The 23765-nt window shown below is 40.2% G+C and overlaps 1 protein-coding gene across 1 annotated transcript in view; it reads left to right on the forward strand.

Moving 5' to 3' along the window:
• The window catches only part of LOC101847888 (FACT complex subunit SPT16), a 47488-nt gene that overhangs the window by 3887 nt on the left and 19836 nt on the right, over positions 1 to 23765 (forward strand). Inside the window, exons 2-11 of the mRNA XM_005102577.3 lie at positions 3578 to 3676; positions 4573 to 4737; positions 5717 to 5782; positions 6113 to 6205; positions 10798 to 10944; positions 14264 to 14415; positions 19538 to 19710; positions 20325 to 20489; positions 20909 to 21006; positions 21662 to 21832. Of these exons, the coding sequence (XP_005102634.1) occupies positions 3578 to 3676; positions 4573 to 4737; positions 5717 to 5782; positions 6113 to 6205; positions 10798 to 10944; positions 14264 to 14415; positions 19538 to 19710; positions 20325 to 20489; positions 20909 to 21006; positions 21662 to 21832 (1329 nt within the window). The remainder of the gene's footprint in view (positions 1 to 3577; positions 3677 to 4572; positions 4738 to 5716; positions 5783 to 6112; positions 6206 to 10797; positions 10945 to 14263; positions 14416 to 19537; positions 19711 to 20324; positions 20490 to 20908; positions 21007 to 21661; positions 21833 to 23765) is intronic.

The raw sequence follows: 23765 nt of genomic DNA on the forward strand, positions 1-23765 counted from the left end.
GATGCATGCACGTATCTGCGCACGGTCCCGTAACACCAAGCCTCAGCGCAAAGGACGTACGGTCCCCTAGCGCCAAACACTATGGGGGCGTACGGTCCCCTAGCGCCAAACACTATGGGGGCGTACGGTCCCCTAGCGCCAAGCGCTATTGGGGCGTACGGTCCCCTAACAATAGCCTTTAATGTTTTGCTGTTGTTGTTAGGTTTGATATCTTAGCTTGCCGCGAATCAAATTCTAGATGTAGATCAGGCTCAAATAAGAGGGGTGGGAACTACCGAAAAAGCGCCAAAACCCGCCCTCGCCCAGCGGGGGGCCAGGTACGAGGCCCATCCCTAACCCTAACACTACCCCTACCCCTGCCCCTAGGCTACCCCTACCCCTAGCCCTCAATTCTGCTGTCTCATACTATAGTGGTCGCTCATTACGGAAGTCCTCCCATGATGAATTATAGTAGAGTGTCAATTGTGACTGGATCGTCCGGTCAGAACGGACATAGCCGGAGACGTACGCTGCTCTTCTTTCTTGAAAGTCGGTTAAAATTAACATTTTGGCCCAAATATATAGAAGAAGTATTATAATATCTATTTTTGTCGTCTTCCGGGGCTTCCCTTGCCAGTTGACTTAACTTGGGTAAGACATGGGTCTCAATAGTCCGCTATTTAGCGGATTTCCGCTACTGCCATTTCCTCCGCTTAACTCCGCTACCGCGACAGCGGGTCAATCAGAAGGTTGCTGGGAGCAACGGCCTTCATCGTTGGCACACATGGGCTCTCCCATTTGATCACAAACAAGTTTCTCAACTGGCGAGGTTTTACATAATGTATAAATGGCCTATACGCTGTGCACAGCATCAGGAATATTCCGCTATAACCGACTTGCACGTATATTTGATTGTGCTATAGCAGTATTTTATTTACAAAAATAAAGAAGGGAAAAAAACGGGGTTTTAGAATAATGTCTTTATAACAGACTTCTCATTCTTTCAGGACTCGTTATAAGTGGACTCCACTGTATATGAAATGATACTGATCTAGATCTACACCTGATAAAAAATTTAATAAGCTTATTTGATAGTTTTAAATACCATTGTGCAGTTTTAAAGAACAATTTGAGTGCTAAACATTCGGAAATTGACCTGTATTATCCTGTTTCGCACTGGCTTCACATTCCCCATGTTTTCAACTCTCCGTTTTGGAGAGGGAAAGTTTGAGTTGATTACACAAACGTACTGACTTCAAATTCCTTTCTTCCTCGTGATTTAAAAAAACAACTCTACTTTCCACTCCAACTTCTTTAGCAATGTCTACCCATTGCTTGTTGACGTAATTTCTGTTTGAGTAATTGTTTTGTGATTTTTCAAAAAAGTGCAGTCCCTTCTACACCGCTGCAATTAGTGCTTCTTCCTTCTTGTCTGCTCAAGTTCTCAATCAAGTGTTTCAATATATACTAGATCTAAGGCCTACAAAAAGAAAGAAGTGACCAACCCAAAGAGTCAAAACGTGATACTTCAGGATTAAAAAAGAAAATAATGAGAAAACACAGGCACCCGCATGCGCGGGCACACACAAATACACCACACACACGTGCGCGCACAGAGGGAATATACGTGGATATGATAATGGACGTCCCTGGAAATTTTCTAAGTCAGCTTGGCAGTCACTTAAGTGATTTGTCGTTGATCCCAATTTTTTCCATTGAGATCCTGACTTATAGTTATAGATTTCATAGAGTGGCAGGTCTATTTTTCTTGGTGTATTACAGTTGGAATTGACCCCTTTTGGTGTCAACTTTATTTTATTTTTGATAGGTCCAACTGCTCAACCACCACCACTCTAATTCTAGTCAATACAGTGGAACTCCGATTCAACGAGGTCGCCAGGCCTGACCTAAAATCTCGTTGAATCCGAGTGTTCATTATTGCAAACACGAGGTTTTGTGTTGATAATTACAGGCACTGAGCAAGTAATGTATAAAGAGAAGTCACAAGTAATGCTTGAAATGCCTGCATATAATGAGCTGTGTAAAAAAGAAGTGTTCTGAGAAAAGAAATTAAAATGCAGAAATGACGGTCAGAACACAGCAAACACGTTCACACTGATGCTGTTTGAGATGTTCGTCATCAGGGGGAGCATCTTTTAATTACTGGTATTGGTACATCCTATAATATAATAACTTGTCTCCTTTCTTGTCTTTAGCCTTCGTCACATTCAACGAGAGGCCGGATCCAACGAGGACAACAAGCCTGTCCCGGCGACCTCGTTGAATGCGACACCCACTGTATTTAAGATTTTGCCACTGTAGTATGATCACTTTTGACGTCACTAATACTAGGTACCAGAAACTAAATTTTCGAAGTAGCTGTATGCCAAATGTATCTGTTCCATTTGAAAGGCCTATATCCACTGAGCATTTTGGTACCATTCTTTAACCTCTCAGTCAATTTTTAAGAAAATGATCATTGTTTAAAATTTGATCAAATTTGTTAAAGTCAGTCACTGGCTGCAACCCCATGTTTGACAGATAATAAAAGAGTACCAAGTGCACTAAACATCTCCACATTAACAGTACAATCACTATAACAAATATATGGAGCCTAATTTTTTTCAAGACTGAGATCATTACAAATCAGTATTTTATTTTTATCACTTCAAACACGATGATCTGTCGTTATTTCGACAAAAACACCGAGCGTTGACCCGGCCGACGCCGTACCGGCCCCCACGGCGAGCGAGTCGGCTTATTCTGTAGTGTACCCCGCTTGCGGGGTCACATGCTTTCTGAGTCTCGCGGAAGGATTGATGTAAAATAATTCCAAGCTGATTACTTTATTTTAATAGGAAATAAACTGATCTTTTCCTTAATACATTTTTTAAGCCGGTATTTTACATATTTTGGGTAAAAAGTGATCTTTAAACATTTTGACAGCATTTTTAAAAGCTTTCTATTTAAACGACAAAGGCGAAATATGTACCACGGGAAAGCCTGTTTAAAGCGCTACAGTTCTCCACCAATGAAGAGACAGTATTTAATCATCGCTCGTTCCGCAAAGCATTTGAAAGCACGCGTGTCAATTTTTGAACCGGCCGACCACGCATTCCGACCGCGAGGGGCTTCGCTTTCGTCTGCGATTCTGCAGCTCCTAATAAACGGACATATAAACAACTTACACCATTGTAACGAGGAAAAGCTGAACTTGTACAGGGTGTACCGCATTTGGTGTTTTATAGCGAAAGAGCAAAGAAACAGTGATCGGAATTACCCCGATTTCACCGATACCACACGGTCGGAAGGAGTGCCTGCAAGGCCGTGTTTACGCAACCTACTAATACTTTTCTTAGTTTTGTGTTGTCTTGAAAATTTTGACCAGATTGTAGAAACCTAGTGATGGCCAAGGTTGAATTGCCTGTCCGTTTCACCTCCGGTAACCCGGTGATTGGGCATGCGCACTGGGAGTCCGAATAGCCGCGTGAGTTCAGACTCGAGTCTGAATAGCCGTGGTAAAAAATCAGTGGCTTCAGACAAAGCTTGAGAGTGCTACTTTTCCTGTTTTCATGTTGCCCCTTATTTTTATTCACAGAAAGCGACTGGAGATGAAGGGTTGGGCAAAATGGACGCGCTTGTCACGGCTGTGGGTGTGGATGAAGACATCATCTACTCAAAGAGCACAGCGTTGCAGGTAATTGTAATAATAATGATAATAATTACATTTAAGTGCATCTTATTCATGCTCACTCTACAGCATGCTCTGTGCGCTGTACAATTATTACCCCATCAGACCCTAGAACACTGACACATTTCCTGTTTCCTGAGAAGCATACTGTGCGAGTTGTGGATTGCACACACTCAAAAATAAACTGACAAACCTTTGACCATCTGAGCCGGTTACCTATTCCCACCTGTGTAAAGTAGGGAAACTTCATTAAAGTGCTTTTCTCAAAGACACACCGCTGGGCCCCATGACGGGGGATGGAAAATTTCGCAGATTTTACGCTGTTATGCAACGGCTTACTCAATAAGGCGCCCTTTCTGTGTCTGGTAAATTGCGCTTGTTTTTGAGTGTGGTATTGATTATTTGGTCTGTGGTCAAATCAATACTGACCTCAAACTGTTTAGCTGTGTCGGAGGGAGTACATTGTTTAGCTGAAAATAGTCCAGTGAGTTTGTCTCAGAAGAACCAGAAAATAATAAGTAAATATATTAGCGGCCTTGTATAAATGTGTATACCGGATGCTTTATAGTGCTCTAAAACAAAACTTAAAATGGAACTTTTCCTGACAAAGAAAGGATGAAAAAAATATATATACACAGTGAAATGACATTTTGATAATTGGCTAACTGAAGAGGTCTACTGCTTAACTCACTGGAGACTGAGGGATATTTCGGAAATTTGTGTATGGTTTTTGGTTTCTTCAGCTTTTGTACCAAAAAAAAAAAAAAGAAAATGGGAGGAAAAAAGACAGCAATGTAAAAAAAAAAAAAAAACAACTTTAAAAAACTTGTCAAATTTCTTATATTGTTGATTATAACAGTTTCATATAATTTTATTTACCATTTTTTCTTTTCCTTCTTCAGACATGGCTGTTTGGTTATGAGCTTACAGATACAATCATGGTGTTTTGTGAACAAGTCATCTGTGTCCTGGCCAGCAAGAAAAAGATTGAGTTCTTGAAACAGTTGGACAGCTCGAAGGAAAATGATCAGGGAATTCCCAGCCTAAAGCTTATCACACGCGATAAGGTAGATATAACTAATTTATCTTCATATTGTATCCTGAGGATGCATTTTTGTTAATTTGTATGTTGTTAAAGTTCTCCATGCAGGTGGTTGGAGGGCACCACTGGTAGGTCCTACTTCTTTACTTTCCCTCCGTTGTTCTGTTTGTCCGTCCATCTTATTTTTTTTCCCCAGCACTAAATGACCATTATTGTGATGATGTGCTTTTCTTTACTCAAACAAAGTCTGTCCGTGTTTGTTAGAAATACATTTGAACCTGTCCATGCCGACCATGGGGTGTCAAGGAGAATATTGGTCAGCTTAGGCAGGTGGTCTTCTTGGACAATGTCGTTATGATAACAAAAGGCAAGGGGGAGCTTGGAAGTGGTTGTTTGTTCCGGCGATTGTCTTTAAAGCAGGTTCGACTGTATAGCTATGAACTTACGGAAACGTATTTATAATTGCTTATATTTTTCCTGTAGACTGCACTAAACCTTTTAGGGCTAGACCACATCAGCTATAGAAATTCTTTATAATAGTGAAACATTTGTGATTTGAAGTATGAGCCGTATTTTTGCATTTGCCTAATTTATCGGAGACCTAGCTTATGTTCAGCTCATATACATATATATGGTGAAATTAACCTCATGTCCGTTTGCAAAGTCTGGAGTACGGATGAGAAAAAAAAAGGGCACATTTGAAGTAAATTCAACACAATATACTAACTTTACCTGTCAGCAGTCTTCCTTCTAATGAAATTTTCCATTTGGCAGTCAGTCAGTGAGTCATTTAGAGTTTATAGATAATATGCATTTTATTTCCTTTTTTTAATGTCTTTTAAGGTTTGTTTAGTTTACTTTTTTAGATTGTTTTGGATCTGGTTTGAATATGAATACTTGTATTGATGTCTGTATTGTTAGTTTATGTGCAGAGTTATTTGAAGATATCTATCATTTCTCCTTTCTCTCTCCCTCCCCCCCCCCCCCCCCCCTTCAATTTCCAGGGAGACAAGGAAAAGGACAAGGCAAACTTCCAGAAGATGATTGAGTACATAAAGAAAAGTAAAAAGGTAGTTGGATCTTTACTGGTGGTGCTACCTTGTGAACTACTTGTTAAGAACTCTTTGTATTCTTTCTGAGTGGCATTCCTCAAACTATGCACACAATTAGATATTCAATACAAAGAATACCAATTACACAATAATATTGGGTGTTTGTAGACTGCTGCAGTGTATGCTCAGTTGGAGAATTGGTAATAATTTGTACAAATTTGTTTGGTTTTATATTGTAAGGATATTAAAAAGAGAGGTAGTAAAGTTTTTAAAAATTATTATTTCACATTTGCCACTGTTCTTTAATTGTTGGAAGAATGAGCCCATTGTCTTTGTTGTGACTTTCAGGGCAAAACAGTGGGAGAATTTAACAAAGACAAGTATCCTGGAGAGCTTATGGAGGCCTGGAGAAACGCACTGAAAGGTGCTGGCTTTGAGAAGGTTGGTGGTATCTCCAGTTTGTGCTTATGATGTGAAATACAAAGACATTTCTAGTTGGGGGTTTTTTTTTATATTAAAAAAAAATCGTTTAGTGGATTTGGTCGATAGTGCTGTATAACACCTACTCAATCAATCGTTTGTGGGTGGTTGGCGGGTGCTCTGGTGTGGTTTGCTTCTTCTTTCCTATCAAACATCTATCGTCCAGAGCTTCCAGTCTTCTGCAATTTTGCGGATTTCCGCAAATTAGCAGAATTCCGCAAATGGAAAAATTTCTGTGAAAATTCGTGCCTTAAAAAAAAAATTATTTAAAAAAACGCGAAATAAAAAATGTCCGTAATTATTAATGGTCAAAAATAGTCAACCCATACCGCAACTGCTTTTTTATTTGAAAGTGTAGACAGTGTCTTTCACTTTCTAAAGCACAAGCAGAGCACCAGCACTGTAAGTGTAAACAATAGGAAGACATGACGATAATGGTTCAATAGATCTTGGGCCTGCCAAGAAAAGAAAACTGAAGAGAGCTTGAATTTTTCATCAGACTTGTTTATTTGAACATATTGTTGTGGATTTAAGTTGAATATAAGCTGTCAAGTTATATAGATCTAGATCTAGGTTCTAGCTGTACTATTATAAAAGGATTCTACACATTATGGTGCAAACCAACACATGCCGAAAAAAAAGTTGAACATAAAAAAGGTTGAACATTAAGGGGGAGGGGTAGGTTTAACAGGAAAACATCTCTAAAAAGCAATGTTACGTTTTTTTTAAAAATCCACCGTTACCATTGTAACGGCGGCCATATTGAACAGGGTGTCCAGCAAAGTCGCTAAAAAGTCGTAAATTCGGCGCCCTAGTCGTAAAGGTCGTAAATGGTAGTAAATTTGCCTTGAAGGTAGTAAAAATTTGGTAAACGGTCGTAAATTAGCCTGCATACTGAGTGATGAAGCCAGCAAGACTTTTCAGTGAACCCTAGCCGCGGTACATGACTCCGTTTTTGCCGGTCGCGATTGTGATATAATTATTCGTTCACTTTTTCCCCGTTCGAGAGTACGTTTCACGCAAAAAGCCGGCTATGTGGGCAGGTGGAAGTGTATGTGACACCGAGGCTCGATCGGGAAAATCAAGATCTACTTTCGCTTTCGTTACCACCCTGAAATTTGACGTAGATAAACTGATAACGCAACATTTGTAATATGCAGGTTGTACAGTATACCCGCTTTGTCGCCGTGCAAATAAAATTAATAATTACTCGGACTCTTCACCGTGCTGTCACTTATGGGGGTGGGGGTTGAAAAGAAAATGCTTTGTCCGATTTTTAGATTGTCGGGTGCGTGACAGGTCAGTGAACCTTCGCGCGAGGCACTACAAGGTACGGCATCGGTGAGCACCGCGTTTGTTGGGGTCGCCAAAGTTCATTAAAAAGTCGAGCGTTGCGAAGTATAGGACTACGGAGTAGGGCAGGGATTATTGATTTTTTAAAAAGAGACACTCGGGGGAGGGGGGGGGGGGGTAGCGGATGAAGGCAACACCAGAGGACAAAAACTGTAAGCAAATTTCAGAATTTTGATTAGATTTAGAGCCCTCCGCGACGCAGCCCATGCATTGGTAAGCCTGGCGAACAGCGTTGGCAACCTGAAGAAATACTTTGTCCGCAAGAGACTCACTCTTTCCGTACACCTGAGTGGCATACTTGTTGAAGGTCTTCGGATTAAGACCTGGGAGATCCAGGTGAGCACATAATGTGTTGAACTGGTACGGCCCAAGGCCAGACATCAGAGCCGCAGCCGTGGCACTCTGATTCACCTTGAACGGTTTCCTCTTTGCCGGGGTGCTGGTGTCGAGGGAAGACGTGTACTGGGGCTTACCGACGATGCTAGAACATTCTGAGCAGAACAGGGAGAGCCGAAGAGCCAGGCCGAACTGACCCATCTGACGTAGCGACAAAGTCCCAACGATGCCGCACTGGGAACACTGAAGCTGCTGGAACAGCCCCTCAACCTGTGACAACTCCACGATGGCTCGAGACATATCTTCAGCAGCAGCAGGCACGACATACCTACTCAGCTTCTCCTGGGAACGGAGAGGGATCAGCAGCAGAGGGTCCGGCGGAAAGACAGGCCGCCGGGTCTCTGGAATATCCAGAACCGAAGACGATGCAGGCATCTCTGGGGGCACAGGGACAGAAGACAAGGACTGCGGAAAAAAAAAGTTACAGAAAAATCAGTTTCATGCAAGTAAATTTCTGGTACTGAATATTCAAAATCTGTTGACTGAAAACATTAGGCCTGTAGGCCTACATGAAAAAGTCGTACAGTTGAACAAAATTTTGCCTATATAAAAGTGAATATAGGGCCTAGGTAACCATGCATTTCAAATTCAGTAAGAAGAATCAATAGATATTTTTCATTTCTGCAACAAAGAATAGAGTATAATCATGCAATAACACACACGCACACACACACAAACCACATAGATCTAGATCCACACACGTTACTACTACTAGATAGATCTATCTAGATATATCATTCTAGTACCACAAATACTAAAGTACACACACACACACGCGCACACAAACCACATGGTACAGATCTTGATCTACACACGCTACTACTAGATCTACTACTAGATCTATCATTCTAGTGCCACATTTATATTAAAGTACACATATAATTTATAAATTGATATCACTAGGCTAGAGAATCTAGTCTACATACCTCAGCCTCAGCTTCACAGCTCCTATCGAGTTCCAGCTCCACAGCCTTTCCACGCATCTCACGAGCTTTCTGCAGCAGCTTCGAACGACCAGTCACCTTCTTCTTCGGCATTTTCAATGACAATAATAACGCAATTCACAAATCTAGAAAAAATCTAAAATGTCTGCTTCAAGTATACAAGTAGGCCTAAGTAAGTAACAACCTTACTAACAATATCAGAGGCGAGTGAGCACAGCAATTGTAGAGCGTTATCGACACAGTGACGCTACCATCCAGCACGTAATCTGAAAGTGGCCCTTCGTTTCGAGAGACAAACGCGTTTCTTTGACTTGAGACTACACACCAAGTATTCCTTTGTTCATTCAAGAAAAGACGGAAAATTCCACGTGCAATTATGGGTCAAGCTTTGCGGAAGTGCCCTTGTAACTATGGTGGAGAACCAACAGAATTCGAGCATTCCTTGCAGTCATTAGCATTAGCCATTCAACATTCAAGGTCATCTCAGTAGTAAACATTCAGCCCACAATCTAGGTCAATCTTGGTGAAACCTTTGTCTCGTTTTGAGCTAATAGGAAGCGGTGATGAGACGTCATGACCCAGTTGCATATTTATTCAGACAGGGGAAAAAACGATTCCATCGATATACAACACTGTATGCTTATTCCGAGATAAACTATAATTATTGGTTGGTCAATTGATGAGAAATAGATCATGTTTTCTCAAAATCATACAATTTTTGCCCTACCCTAGTGTTTTGAAAGACAATTTTAGATAGAAATACGTTATTTCCAAATTCTCTCATAGCTATTTTTAGGTACAGGAGAAGTTGAAGTTTCACAACATGTAAAAAACCGTGATACCCTAATTTGACCTCAAAATCGTCCATTTTAAAAGCCGCGCCCCCCCCCCCCCCCTAACTGTCAAGTTTTATAGATCTAGCTGTTATACTATTGTTGTGGATATACAGTATCGGTACAAGGGAGAAAGCATGGCTTTGGATATACATGGATTAACACAAACTGAAAATTATGTATGCAGGGTATGTTTTTTTCTCACTTATTTTCTTATTAAATTTAGGCTTGAATAGCCAGAAATGGCATACTTAGGATGCCCTGATACCAGAAAATCTCAAGCGTAAGCGGTGCGCTGTCCCCCTTCAACCCCCTGCCAGGGCGCTGCCCTGGACCCGTAAATCCTCGCAAAATGACATCAGCTGCTGGAAGCTCTGGTTGTCCTTATCTCCCCTCCTTTTTTTATGTTTGTTACTCTCTTATAACACCTCTAATCTTCTGGCGCTCATATGACCATATGCAGTTGCGAGCGCTGAAAACGTCTACTAAAACAAATATTAAAAAAATTGTTTATTCGATTTTGAATTATCTTTATGTTTGGTACTTAGCAATGGTTGAGGTTTTCGTTCACAGTTGTACAGTTGTTCTACTGTAAGTTTGTTTACTAGACGCGAAAGTGCTCCAGTTATATTTCTACTAAGGTGATGTTTGTTTTGAATTGTTGAGACTGCATTGCCATAATACGCTACTGCTTCAAAAGTGGCAAATCCAACGTATTTTAGTGATCTTGCTTCTAAAATGATGTTTCTGTTTTGTCTTGTTGAGAGTGCATTTCCATAATATGCTGCCACATCAAAAGTAGCAAAGAGTGATGACTGTGAATGGCAGAGAAAAAGTTTATCTAATGAATGTTCTCCTTTCCTATAGATTTCTTCATGAGCATTTAATGATTTTTGCAAACTTTCTTCTGGTAATTTTACATTGCAGGGGGGGGTTTATGTTTATTCCGTTACAATTTAGTTTATATGACATGTGAAATATGGTTGAGCAGAATTTTTTTTTTTACCAAAGAACTCTTTTTTCACAGGTGGATGTTTCTGGCCAGTTTGCTTACATCATGGCGCCGAAAGAAGAGTCGGAAGTGAAGACAATCCAGAAAGCAAGTCAAGTGACCTGTGACGTCTTCAACAATTACCTCAAGGAACAGATTATGGAAATCATTGATGCTGACAAAGTAAGTAACGGATGAGTCAAGAGAGAGAAATTATTACGGGGTTATAAAGGTAGGCAAAATATGGATGAACCACATATAGGAAAATACTCCTAAAAGTGGACCACGCAATAGCAGATTCTGTAAGCAAATCGACGATGTCTCAGTAATTAATTGGAGTGTTAAAAAGAAGGTTGGCTACCCAATGTGTTTTTAGGTGGAAAAATACATTCTGCAGTCAGATTTACTAACCATTTTGTTATAATTAAAATTTTGGTGTATATATTACGATTTTGTGAAAAGGGGGTGTCAGAGGTGGGAGCATTTTATTTATAGCATCGTATCGCAGCTTGGGATCTTTAAGCAGGGTGACTGCCAGGCCCCGGGATTTTGAAAAGAATCACCGAGACAGGGGAATTTGAGGAAATCTCTAAATTGCTGCGGGAAAGACCCGAAAAAATACTTAAAACCAAATCTGATAACGCCCGTTCATTTTTGCCGGTTGCGATTGTGATAAAATTCATGCAGCTAATCTCGGCCTGAGAGTGCATTTCACCAGAGCAGGGGGCTATGGCGGCAGGCGGAAGTGTACGTATGATACTGAGGCTCGATCGGGAAAATCAAGATCTACTTTCACTTTTGTTACCACCCAGTAATTTGCCGGTAATAGTTTTATAACGCAACACTTGTAACATGCAAGTGTGCATTCAGCAGTGCTTCCACTCTTCCGTATTTTTACGAAAATCCGTACTTTCTGCCAGTTCCTTACTTGTTCCTCCATCATTATCAACTCCTTCCATAAAAATCTGCGACAGCGTAGGACTACCGAAATTCCATAGCAAAAGATCCGTACTTGCCTTCGTATCGTCTTGAACTAGTATAAGTTACGAATATTTACGGTATTTCTCTCGGATTGTTGCCGTGGCGGGAAAATCTGCACGTTGATCAAGTAAATTGACATGTGATCTTAGACGGAAAATTATTGTCAGAAAGAAACTTTTTTACAAATTTATTTAGATCTAAAGAAATTATCAATACGATGATTCTACGGCACGGGAACGCGATAAGGGCCGCTATGAAAGAAATTTATGCTAAAACCAGCCTAAATAAGTCAAGAATAATTCAAAGTGGTGTTCCGAGTTTGTGACATGCGACATTCAGGTGTGAAATTTAAGGAAAATTAGGGTATACGACGGGTAACTGTATTGTGAAGGTACATCTCTGTTTATTATTCCCAGTTTTGTCTTCTATCAATGGTGTGATGACAAATTAATTGAATTATAGTAGCAATGGAAGGGGAACCTGCTTTTAAACATTGCCATCAATGGAAATAAAATATTTTGTAGATCTTGGTGAAGAAATCAAACAAGACATATTGTTGATGAAAAAATAAATGTTGCGGTTTGCAGGCAATCTCTTCAAACAGGCTCCCTAATGCCATTTTTCAACCCTCTAAAAGCACTAAATTTCAATTTCTTCGGGGCTTCGCCCCATGGACCCTGCTGGGGGCCTTTGTCGCCCCCCGGCAGAATTTTCCTTACTTTTCAGCTTCAGCTGGTGGAAGCACTGACTATTAGAATAATACATGAGTGGTTTCTTTTCTGCACTGCCACGTCCCTTCCTTTTGTTTTTCACGCACCTGAACACCTTCCAATGTTTCTTATTGAATGTCCCAACATTGCATGTATATTTGCTGACCTTAACACATTACACCCTGACTCGCTCGGGACCGCCAGGGAATTCCCTTACGCGCTCCACCCTGACTCACCCGCGCCGACCTAGCATCTTTAGAAACGAAGTTTCGCTTTGGTAAGACACTGGGGCCGAGATTTGATTTGCATAGTTATTGCAAAAAGTTTCTGCTTTCGTTTGGTACCGAAACGAAATTTTTCTGGTCAGTAGTTTTAGTATTAGAGCCGAACGAAGTAATTGAGTTCGAAAAAGGAAATAACGATGGATTTGAGCAAAAACAAGCATATGGCAAATTAGATGACTCAGATTTTGATGAAAACGTTGTAGCAAGAGTTTGGGGCGATTCGGATTGATCAGACGTAGAAAATCTAGAATTTAGATCTAGGGCCCGACCGCGAGGCTGAGAGTGAGAATGACGGGTCGGACACCCCGATTGAACTAAAGTTACATTTCCAACAGTTTGCGCAGACATAAAGTGATATTTTTCTGAAACTACATTCATTTTTCGTTTTAACTTTTAATTTTTCAAGATTTTGGAATTTGTTTAGTATTTTTAAAATGTGTTTTTTAACTCATTGGAGACTGACGGAAATTTCAGGGCACAACCTCTCAAGATTGGCATTTCAGGGCATATTTTGATAAGCTGTTTTTCAAAAACTAATAAAGCTATCACTTTCTCCTTTGTATATGTTTTTATTGAAATGACCAGGTTTCCAACAAAAATAAAAATGAAGTCATTATCTTTATTAGTTTTTGAAATACACCCATGTAAATTTTGATGAAATTTTGTCTTGCGCATAAATTTTGGAGACATTATATAATGCAAAAAATAACAAATGAAATAAAGCCGTGTCATCACCATGACCATCCCAGCTGCAACACTTGCTATTGTAACATCTTGTAGATCTAAAATTTCTTCAGTTTCAATAATACATCTGTCTTTACTTTTAGTAGCAGATCTTCTAGATCTAGATCTAGATCTAGACTTGCGTTTCCTTTTGGATGGACCTGGTTGGTCAGGGTCTGAAACATAACTGTCATCAGTTGACTCACTATCACTAGATCTAGTCAATCTATCCTTATCTCACTGTTTTACCACAAATTGTGGATCCCCATCAGAGTCATATTCAATATTTGATATATCAGAGTCTACTTCATCAAAAATTTCCAAGTCGTTTAGCCTGTTATTAGGCTTACACTTTCGTTTTTGATGTGCATTCATGTTCAGTTTCAGTAGAGAGGAATTGCTATTTTCGTTGTTCTGGGGTGGTCGTAGTTTTTTATTTACCAAAAGTTTGGTTCGCTTCCCATCAAAACTTGGATTGCAGCTAATGGTGTAAGAGTGGTGACTGCGTTATTCTGAGGCCACTTCTCGCATATGTAGCGGGATTTACCTGATATTTTCCCATTGACTAATCGGTCCCGCATAGGGTGCAGGACGCCGCCGGTAGTGTCAATGTACTTGTCCCGCAGCTTGTGCGGCACGCGTCGCAAGTGAGTTAAAGGCTTGTATTCACGGGAGGTGGGTTCTTTCCCTTTGCTGAGGATCTAATAATGGACCTTAGGGTGTAATGTGTTAAAGTTAGTTTATTTGCTTTTGCAATTATTTCTTTAAAGATTAATGGTGGATCTATTTGTTTGTGGTTATCAGAAAGTGAAGCACTCCAAATTGTCAGACGGTGTGGAGCAGGCTCTGCAGAACAAAAAATACGTCTCTGGAGTGGACACCGGTCAGCTGGACGTCTGTTACCCAGCCATCATCCAGAGTGGCGGGAAGTACAGCCTTAAGTTCAGTACGACCAGGTAAGTAGTTGGCTCTTTTGGTTTGAGTAATCTAGTGCTTGTCAACTTTCTTATAGTCAACCTATACGTTTGCCTGTTTTGAGGGGCTAAAATTTTCTCTCAGCCCACCTATATGTATGTCCAAGTGTGATCCCCATCACCCACCAAAATAACCAGATAACCCACTAGTGGGTGATACTGCCCACCTATATAACCAAATGTCTCGCTAGTGGCGAGTGATACTGTCCGTGGGTTGGCAAGCACTGAAGTAACTAGAAGTGAATAAAGTTCTAAAACATAATACTTGTCTGTAATTTTGTGGAAACAAAACTTCATGAATGCTTCGAAGCGTTAAGGGGCTGTTTATACTGGTCGAATAACGAGGGGTGCGAATGTTTTTTCTTACTCTAGTCCATCAGCAAAATTCGCCATTAAATTACTTTTGTGGCTCCACCAGGGTGACTGCCAGGCCCCGGGAGTTTGAAAAAAATTGCGGAGACCCGGGAATTTGAGGAATTCTGTAAATTGCCCCGCGAAAATACATAAAAGCTCTCGAATATTTAAAAACCAAATCCAATAACGTCCTTGGGGGTTCATTTTGCCGGTCGCGATTGTGATATTTATTCGGCTATTCCTGGTCTGAGAGTGTTTCACGCGAACAGGTGGCTATGGTGGCAAACAAGTGTATGTGTGATACCGAAGCTCGATCAGGAAAATGATCTACTTTCGCTTTCGTTACCACCCAAAATTTTGCCGGTAGTAGTCTGATAACGCGACATTTTTAACCCATAGGTTTTGCATTGCAAACACTGTCGCCTAGAAATTGAGTCAATATTTGTCCATTGTCCAGTGCTGTCACTAGTGAAAAAAAAAAAAGAAGAGAAAGAAAGTTACACAAGCTTATTGCCCTCCCATATTTCTTACAACTCTCACACTGAATAGGTCTACTTGAGGCTTTCCAGTTAGTACTGTACTTTTGAGTTTGAGCGATAAATTTTGTCTTTCACGTTTATTATATATTATTATAATGGAGCTAAGCCTGTTTGTGAGGTCAGTATACATTTTTTACTCGGGTGCCCATAAAGTGTACAAAAATATGATTCAGTTAAGAATTGTGACAAAGGGTTACATGGGTATACTTTCAGAGTTCGGAAGCTAACTTTTGATTTTTCAGGTTTGATTTTTTTCCCTGTAAATCGAAACTCTCAGATGTTTTCACTCTGCCATTAACCATTTCATATTTTACTTGGGACTACTTCCGTTTCGGTTTGTGCTTCATCGTGTGTAGCTGTTTCTGTTCCCAGACATAGAATCCCGATTTCCAACTCTGTTTGGATGTGTGCAGTGCTTCCACTCTTCCGTATTTTTACGGAAATCTGTACTTTCTGCCAGTTCCGTACTTATTCCTCCATCATTATCAAGTCCCTCCGTAAAAAACTGCAACAGTGGACAACCGAAATTTCTTAGCAAAAGATTCGTACTCGACTTTGTGCCGTCTTGTATAAGTTACGGATATTTACGGTAATTTTCTCGGCAATAAATTAATGTTATAGAGACCAGTCAGATTGCGCATTTCCTGCAACCGGCCATTATTCCGCTATGCCCCATGTGTTCATTGCGGGTTGGTAGGCAGTACATTTTTAGTTGCAGATTGATCAAAATCTGGCAAACTTTTTGTGCCAGTTTCCTACTTTCTATCATTCACTCATTCCATCTGTCTATCTTCGGGCTGTATCCGCGGCTGGAAAATATGCGCGTTGATAAAGTAAATTGACTTGTGATCTTAGATGGAAAATTATTGTCAGAAAGAAACTTGGTACTTGGTTGCAAATTTATTATTAACCCCTAGAGCGCTGACTTCTTTCCCCTTATATTTTCCCTCTGTACAGAATTTATTTTGGGAAAACGCCAGATTTGCACAAATACTTTTTTTTGGCTAATAGCTTTATTTGTCAAAATTTCTAATGACGGTAAAAATAAAAGTTTTAGAATATTGAAAGTTATTTATGAATATGTGAAGCAAAAAGTATTTTGTGAAGTTATTGTTGTAGTAGCAGGGTTGGAAATGACTGAATAAAAACTGCCAGTTCATTAGATCTCTAGATCTAGATCAGAGTCTATATGCTTCGTAGGCCTACGTTATTTTCCACAAAGTGTTAGCTCTAGCGTCAAAACCCTGGAAATCATCTTCCGATTCAAGGAAAATACGTGGACCATCTTCATCTGAATCTGATGCGACACTATTTTCATGTTTGTTGCGTGTCGCAAGCGCGAATTTTCAGACTTCACTGTCACTCGACTTCAACGTGAAACAAAAAACTCTTTGCGCCTCGATCGAAATCCGTGACAAGAAAAATGGCGGGCGAAATCAATTCTGCGTAGCCTAACAGCGAGCAGTATAAAAATTACTACTTCGTTCTTTTCGTATATCGCGTTATACTATGCCAATGTCTATCGCGACCGCTCGCGATCAGCACTTTACGGAAGTTCAGGCCGTCACGACCACCGCGATCAGCACTCTAAGGGTTAAGATCTGGAGAAATTATCAGTGCGAAGATTTCATGGCACGGGAACGTGCTTAAACTACTAAAATCAAGAATAATTCGAAGTGATGTTCCGAGGTTGTGACATGCAACATTCAGAAGGGAAAATTATGGTATACGCTGGGTAACTATTGTGAAGGTGCATATCTATTCATTATTCCCAGGTTTGCGTTTAATCAATGGTGGGATGACAAATTAATTGAATCATAGTAGCAATGGAAGGGGAACCTGCTTTTAACATTGCCGGCAATGGAAAGATATGTTGGTGAAGAAATCAAACAAGACAAAATGTTATGGGTTGTAGGAAATCTCTTCAGGCTCCCAAATGCCATTTTTAACCCTCTAAAAGAACTATATTTCAATTTCTTCGGACTGAACTTCCTCTGGGACGCTGTCCCTGGATCCTGCTGGGGACCTGTCCCAGACCTCCCGCAAAATTTTCCTTACTTTTCAGCTTCAACTCGTGGAAGCACTGTGTGTGCTTCAAGGTGTCAGTGGATACTTCAGACCAAACTTCATTGTATTGGCTAAGTTTTGAGAAAAACGGCTCTAAAGTTTCACCTTTGTTTCTGCAGAAAAAACAAAAACAGAACACCCTTTTTTCATAACAAGTCACCATTCTAGTAAAAAGGTTTTGCTGTTGCTGAAATATAATGTTGTTAAATCATGTTCATAATTATTATTGTTTTGTTTAAAAACTTGATACCCCCCTCCCTCCCCCTTCATCTCCTGCAACACACACAGGCAAAAAAAGTATCTTCACCACAGTAACATTATGAACTTAACACTGTCAATCATCAGGGTCAGAGGAAAACTTTTTGTTCCTTACCCACTTAACAAGATTGCCACATATCCAGATCTTAGAACCCAGACTCTCCCAGGAATAAATGAAATTTTGTTCTGCATACATTTAGAATTAAGAAAACAAAAATGCACTACTATGAGTAAGCTAGATCTAAACTAGATCTAGATCTAGGTTTATCAAGAAAGAACAGCGTAATGATAATTATTACTATTAATTATCATTATAATAAATAATTATTAGTTTGCTAAATCTAAATCTATTTCTATTATCACTGTTGTTTTTGTTGTTGTTAATCTTTACCTGCTTCGCTCGGTTCTGCTTCAAGTGCGGGGTCTGGAACTGGCGATGACACCACAGATCGAACTCATCTTCTTCCTCTTCTCCCAAATCGACGTCAGAAACGAAATAATCGCATATTACATCTCTAATGTCTTCTTCAGTTGCCATTCTGACATTCCAATGCGTCTAAGAGAATTGAGAAGAGACACAATTTCCTGCTCACGAATAGCAGTACTAGATCTACTACTAACAGTAACAGTACCAGTAGTAGTAACAGCTGGCAGCTCCGCCGTGTTGTTGTGCTTCGAGACGACCTGACAACACAGTCGCTTCTCACAAACCAACTTTAAAAAGCAGCTCAACAATAAAAGAACAGCTTCAAAGTGTTTATATTACGTCTTCAAAACAAATTCACCACCACATTGAACAGGAATTTCAAGAAATACGGTTTGCACAGGGCAGAAATAGGCGATACAAGTTTGCTCTTCAAAGAAACAAAAGGGTATGGATGCGCAAAGTTTCGTTTTGTTTACATGTTCTAGATATTCATGCGCACATCTGCCATTGGAGAGCAGAGAGAATGACCTAAATTTTAGTATGCAATGTGATTGGGTCGACTTTATGAATGGACAAGAGAAACCATCCGCAGTGTTTGCCCTAAAAGCCAGTTTCCTCACGCATTTTTTGGCGTTATGCAATATACCTCGGGTTAAAAAACACCTTTTAAAATGTATTTTAAAGTCAAAATAACCCAAATCCTTGTAAATATCAATACATAAATGGCTGAAGAATCCATTTTTAATGGAACTTAATTTTTGTCAAAAATTCTATTTTTGACCTTTGAAGCCTGATATCTCGGTTTGAGAAAATGCGACATGTGGTCCCTTTCACCAGGCACACCGCTCTTTCTCACCACACTGTAGGTCATACAATAGTGCTCTCGCCCTTGTTTCTATTGGGTGCAGTGAACAAGCTGTACCACAAACATTTTATCTTGGGATTTCCTATCACTATATCACTGTTCGTAGAACATGTTTGTATCTTGTATATAGAAATCTTGACAGTCGATATTCTGGTTCTAGGCCTTTTCTCAGGCTCAAAACACGATTCAATTTTGTATAGTTTATGTAGGCGAATATGAGGGGAAAATGTACACATATATTAATAATTAAGAACAGGCTGAAATACCCTAGTCACACAGTACCCCAGTGCCACACTGACATGTTGAGTGGTTATAATGTACTTACATGCGCGCGCGTGTGTGTGTAAATGGAGCGCGCGGTGTCATTGCTATGTAACATGCCCCTGGAAAATGGATGAGCACCCCTTGGAAAATTGAGAAGCCGGGTTGGCAGTCACCCTGCTCCACATATCACTCTTGTCTCGTAATCAGCAAGGAGAAAGTATTGCTGTATTTACAACAATAATTTCAGATATACTGTAATTTTACAGCGGAATGACGTATCACAAAGCATTCGAATCTAAATCTACATGTTCTGTTCTTTTTGATCATCAGCGACGACAGCAACGTCCAGTTTGACGCCATCGTCTGCACAATGGGAGTCCGCTACAAGTCTTACTGCTCCAACATTGTCCGCACGCTGTTGGTGAATCCAGAGGAGCCTCTCCAGAAAACGTATGAGTTCTTGGTGCAAGTGGAAGAGGAGATCATCTCCAAACTGCAGCATGGTAAGTTAATTTAAATTTATTTTTTTCTTGATTGCGTCACAATTGGAGTCAAGTATCTGACATGCTGAGTCATTTTATTCAGTTCTTCTATCGGCACGTACAGCTTCTCCTGTAGTGTTAATGGGTGTGTTTATAGTTTTAATAAGAGTTTTACAACACTAGAAGCACAAAAAAGTCAAATAAGTGCCGAAGATTAAAGGTGTTATGAAAGAGTAACGTACAATGATAGATAAGGGCGATAGATGTTTGATAGAAAAGGACCAACATTAGAGCACCTGCCATCCACCCATATTATTATGGTAAGCACAGGTAATGTAAATACATGTTCCCTGTATTCTTCCCAAGAAGTGTAAAAAAAATAAAAAAATTCAGTATGCTATCAGGTCAGCTGGAGTAATAATATAGATTGTAAAGCGCTTAGAGCTTGCTGTTGAGTGAAAACTTGCGTTATTGAAATGCTGTTTATTATTATTGGCCTGATTATTTATTTATTATGGGGGGGGGGGGTGTGATTGGCAGGGGGCAGTTTTTTTTATGTTGTTATCGATCCAGAGTTTTTTTAATATGAAGAGTGTATTCCTTAGTATATTGTATGGTTGTTGATGTGGTTTCAGGAGTGAAACTGAGCGAGGTTTATGAAGCCGGGGTAGCATTTGTCAAGAACGAGCACCCAGAGCTGGAGGCCAAGATGGTGAAGAGTTTTGGCTTTGCCACCGGCATTGAGTTCCGAGAGGCTTCACTGCTCGTTGCTCCTAAGACAAAAGCTCCTGCAAAGAAAGGTAAGACTAAGACTAATTATATTTATTTTAAGGTGTTTTTATGCCCCCATCGACAGAATTATAGATCATTAAGGAGGCTAGTTTCCCACCTTGTCTGTAAGAGTCATCCTGTGCTGAGACTGAGAAGGATATAACGTCCCAACAGTCAGACTGGGGAAAAAACTGATGATCATTTTGCCAAGAATTTGTTTATTAATGTTCTGGAAACAGAAATGCAAGATAAACTAGTGTCTGTTAATGTAAAAGTGCTTGTGGTGGCCTTGCTTCGTAGGTTCATCCACACACACAGACTGAAAAACACACACGCACACTTCTCTCCCTCTCTCTCTTTCTCTCTCTTTCCCTCTCTCTCTCTTAAAAAATTTAGCTAGTCTGCTAAACAATCTTATTTGTGATGATGCCCACATTTTTTTACCCAGGTATGGTCTTCAACATTAGTGTTGGTTTCTCGGACCTGGCGGCAAAGGAAGGTAAAAAGGCAGCTCTGTTTCTCGGGGATACAGTCATGGTGAATGAGGTATGATTTTTTTTTTTCTGGGACCTTTTCTACCTGAAAACAAATTTGTTATAATCACAGAAAGCTTGATCCACTTATATCTGAAGCTGTTGATGGAAATAGCACTCTCATATTTGCTCCTTTTAGGAGTTCCCAGCCTTTATATTTCTGGAGATTTCTCAGTAGTTAAATTTCATTACCCATGGGGAAAATAAGAGAAAGACTTGAAACCATTCCAGTGTGTATAAGTGTATGATTTTGTTGTTAAAATTCAGTTGCACAGGTTTTATTCAGTTTGTTTTGAGATAAAGAAAGGGGTTTGAGGCAGTGGAGATAGGTACATGTACTGTGGAATTTGCATAGTGTGAAGTCAAAAGGATCAACCATGAATTTGGATGTGTTTACAATACATTTAATTTTGGACAGCGTTTGTCACCAGGTGCATAGAAATTGATTTAGAAGACACCCTAGTTCTTCCTGTATCTGTCTCTCGTCTCCCCCCATTTTATCTTGTACCCTCTATCTATCATTGCACTGCTCTAGAAGATGCTGATTGTACTTCATGCACAGATATTTGCAGTTTGTAGTATCTCTTTTTTTTTCTCCCTCAATTTTATATTGTATTAATTAATTACATTGCGGCATGGAAAGCATGAAAGGTCCTTGCGCATTTCAGGGTGCCCCAGCCACAGTTCTCACCAGCATCAAAAAGAGGCTGAAACACGTTGGTATTTTCCTCAAAGATGATGATGAGGAAGAGGAGGAGGAAGAGAATGATCTTGAGAAAGAAGCAGAAGAGTTGCTTGGACGAGGTCGGAGGACAGCCATGGTTGAAAGTAGGACAAGGGTGAGTTGTCCTGAGTTGAGGGGAGAAAACCGTGTGTTGTATGTGTATCATTGTGCATAATGTGTGTGTACATGAGAGAGAGGAAGAGTTTGTTCATGTCCACAGATACACTGCTCTGTTACACATGTATAAGTGAATTGTGCATTATTGTTTGTTTATCATTGAACATAAATTATGTAATGAGTGCATTTCTGCTCTGAATCTTTGTATGTCGCCCAATAATTCTCCCGTGGATCATTAGTTTCTCTCATCTTATATTATCTTAGATGAATGTAGTATGAGGTAGGTTTTTGTTTTGTATTTGGTGATACAGTAGTCTCCGCCTAAGATCCCACCGCTTACGATCCCGGTTCGCTTAAGATCCCGCTGTTTTAAAAAAACAGAATCTTTACTATACAAAAGTCACACCCCTAAGATCCCGCTCTGATTCACTCTGAAGGTCTACATTCGGCTAAGATCCGGCATTTCAGATCATAATTTGCGGAACAAAAACCCGGGCGGGACAGCCGATCAACCAAGAGTGAAAAGTTGAGATCAATAAACTGTCCGTAGCGTCAAAGATCAGCTACTATCGTGAATGTGATCACACACAAGTTGTAAAACTCGATGAAGCGATATAATGTTAGCCCCAGACGGAATCACACCGGGGTGTGAATTGACAGACGCGTTTGTTTTCCCCGAACACCGCACTCACACCTGAGCTATCCCCCTAAACTTACATCTCTCGCTGGGTGGGCAGGGCCTACACGTTCGCTCCAGGCGGGATCGCATTGAACTGTGAACTCTTCCCTGACCATTGCAGAAGTTTAGACCTGCATGTTTGCCGACAATCGCGAACCGGCCGATGCTATCGTTAGGCCCGCCTGTCAGTCAATGTGCGTAGTGCGAGGCCTGGCAGACTGCCAGCGACCCCTTTTTCTCCCGTCGGCTTCGTCGGCACTTTCGATTTCGTGCCGACGTCGGCGTTTCCGACATAATTGTCGGAACCTAAGTAGAATTGCGAATACGAAAAAGGACGACAACTTAAATTATCTACTTTCAGTTTCATGCTCGAGCGGCCATTTTGAATTTCGTTTGTTGACTAATTCAATTGTTCAGGTCGTGTGGATTCATTCAAGTCCGACTCTCTTGTTCTAATAGAATCTAGATCTAGATCTAGGAATCTAGATCTAGATTAGATTTATATAGATCATTATTGACCTCAGTGGAGGATTCATATTCCAATTCTATTGTGTCAAACCCTATCATAGGTTGTGCTGTAATATTAATATTGGTAAAAATAAGTTAAGCATTTCATCAGGTGCGTGAATTATTTATTTATTTAGATCTATATATCTAGATATAGATTTCTAGATCCAGATATCTAGATTTAGATTCTAGATCTAGAATCTAGACTCAGCTGAGTCCCTCTGTTCGGAATCGGATGCGGATTTCTAGATCTAGTTCAAGGCCTCCTATTCACTTGTTCTACAAGATCTAGAGATCTAGATTTATTGGCGCTTTTTCAGGAGTTCCCACCCCGCAATTGTTATTCACGGGTTTTGGCCCCAAGAGTAGGGGGGTTTCAGGGGGGCTTGCCCCCCTGACCTAATAAAGAATAGGAAGGGGGGTTTCAGGGGGGGGCATGCCCCCCTGAATTTTACTATAATTTAAGGTTTGATATCTTAGCTCACCGCGAATCAAACGTATAGATCTAGATCTAGATGTAGGTCAGATAAGGGGGGCGGGGTCTACCGAAAAAGCACTGATTTATTTAGATTACTACATCTAGATCTATATGGAGGATTCATATTCCAATTCTTTGGTGTTATTGTATCAAACCCTATAGCAATGTAGATGTAAGCCAGATCTAGATCTAGATCTAGAAATCTAGATCTATATGCTCCTTGTTTGTTTTGGAGTGTGGTTTTTTTATTTAATTTTTTTTTTTCAT

This window comes from Aplysia californica, unplaced genomic scaffold (genome assembly GCF_000002075.1).
Source record: "Aplysia californica isolate F4 #8 unplaced genomic scaffold, AplCal3.0 scaffold00331, whole genome shotgun sequence".
Taxonomy (NCBI): domain Eukaryota; kingdom Metazoa; phylum Mollusca; class Gastropoda; order Aplysiida; family Aplysiidae; genus Aplysia; species Aplysia californica.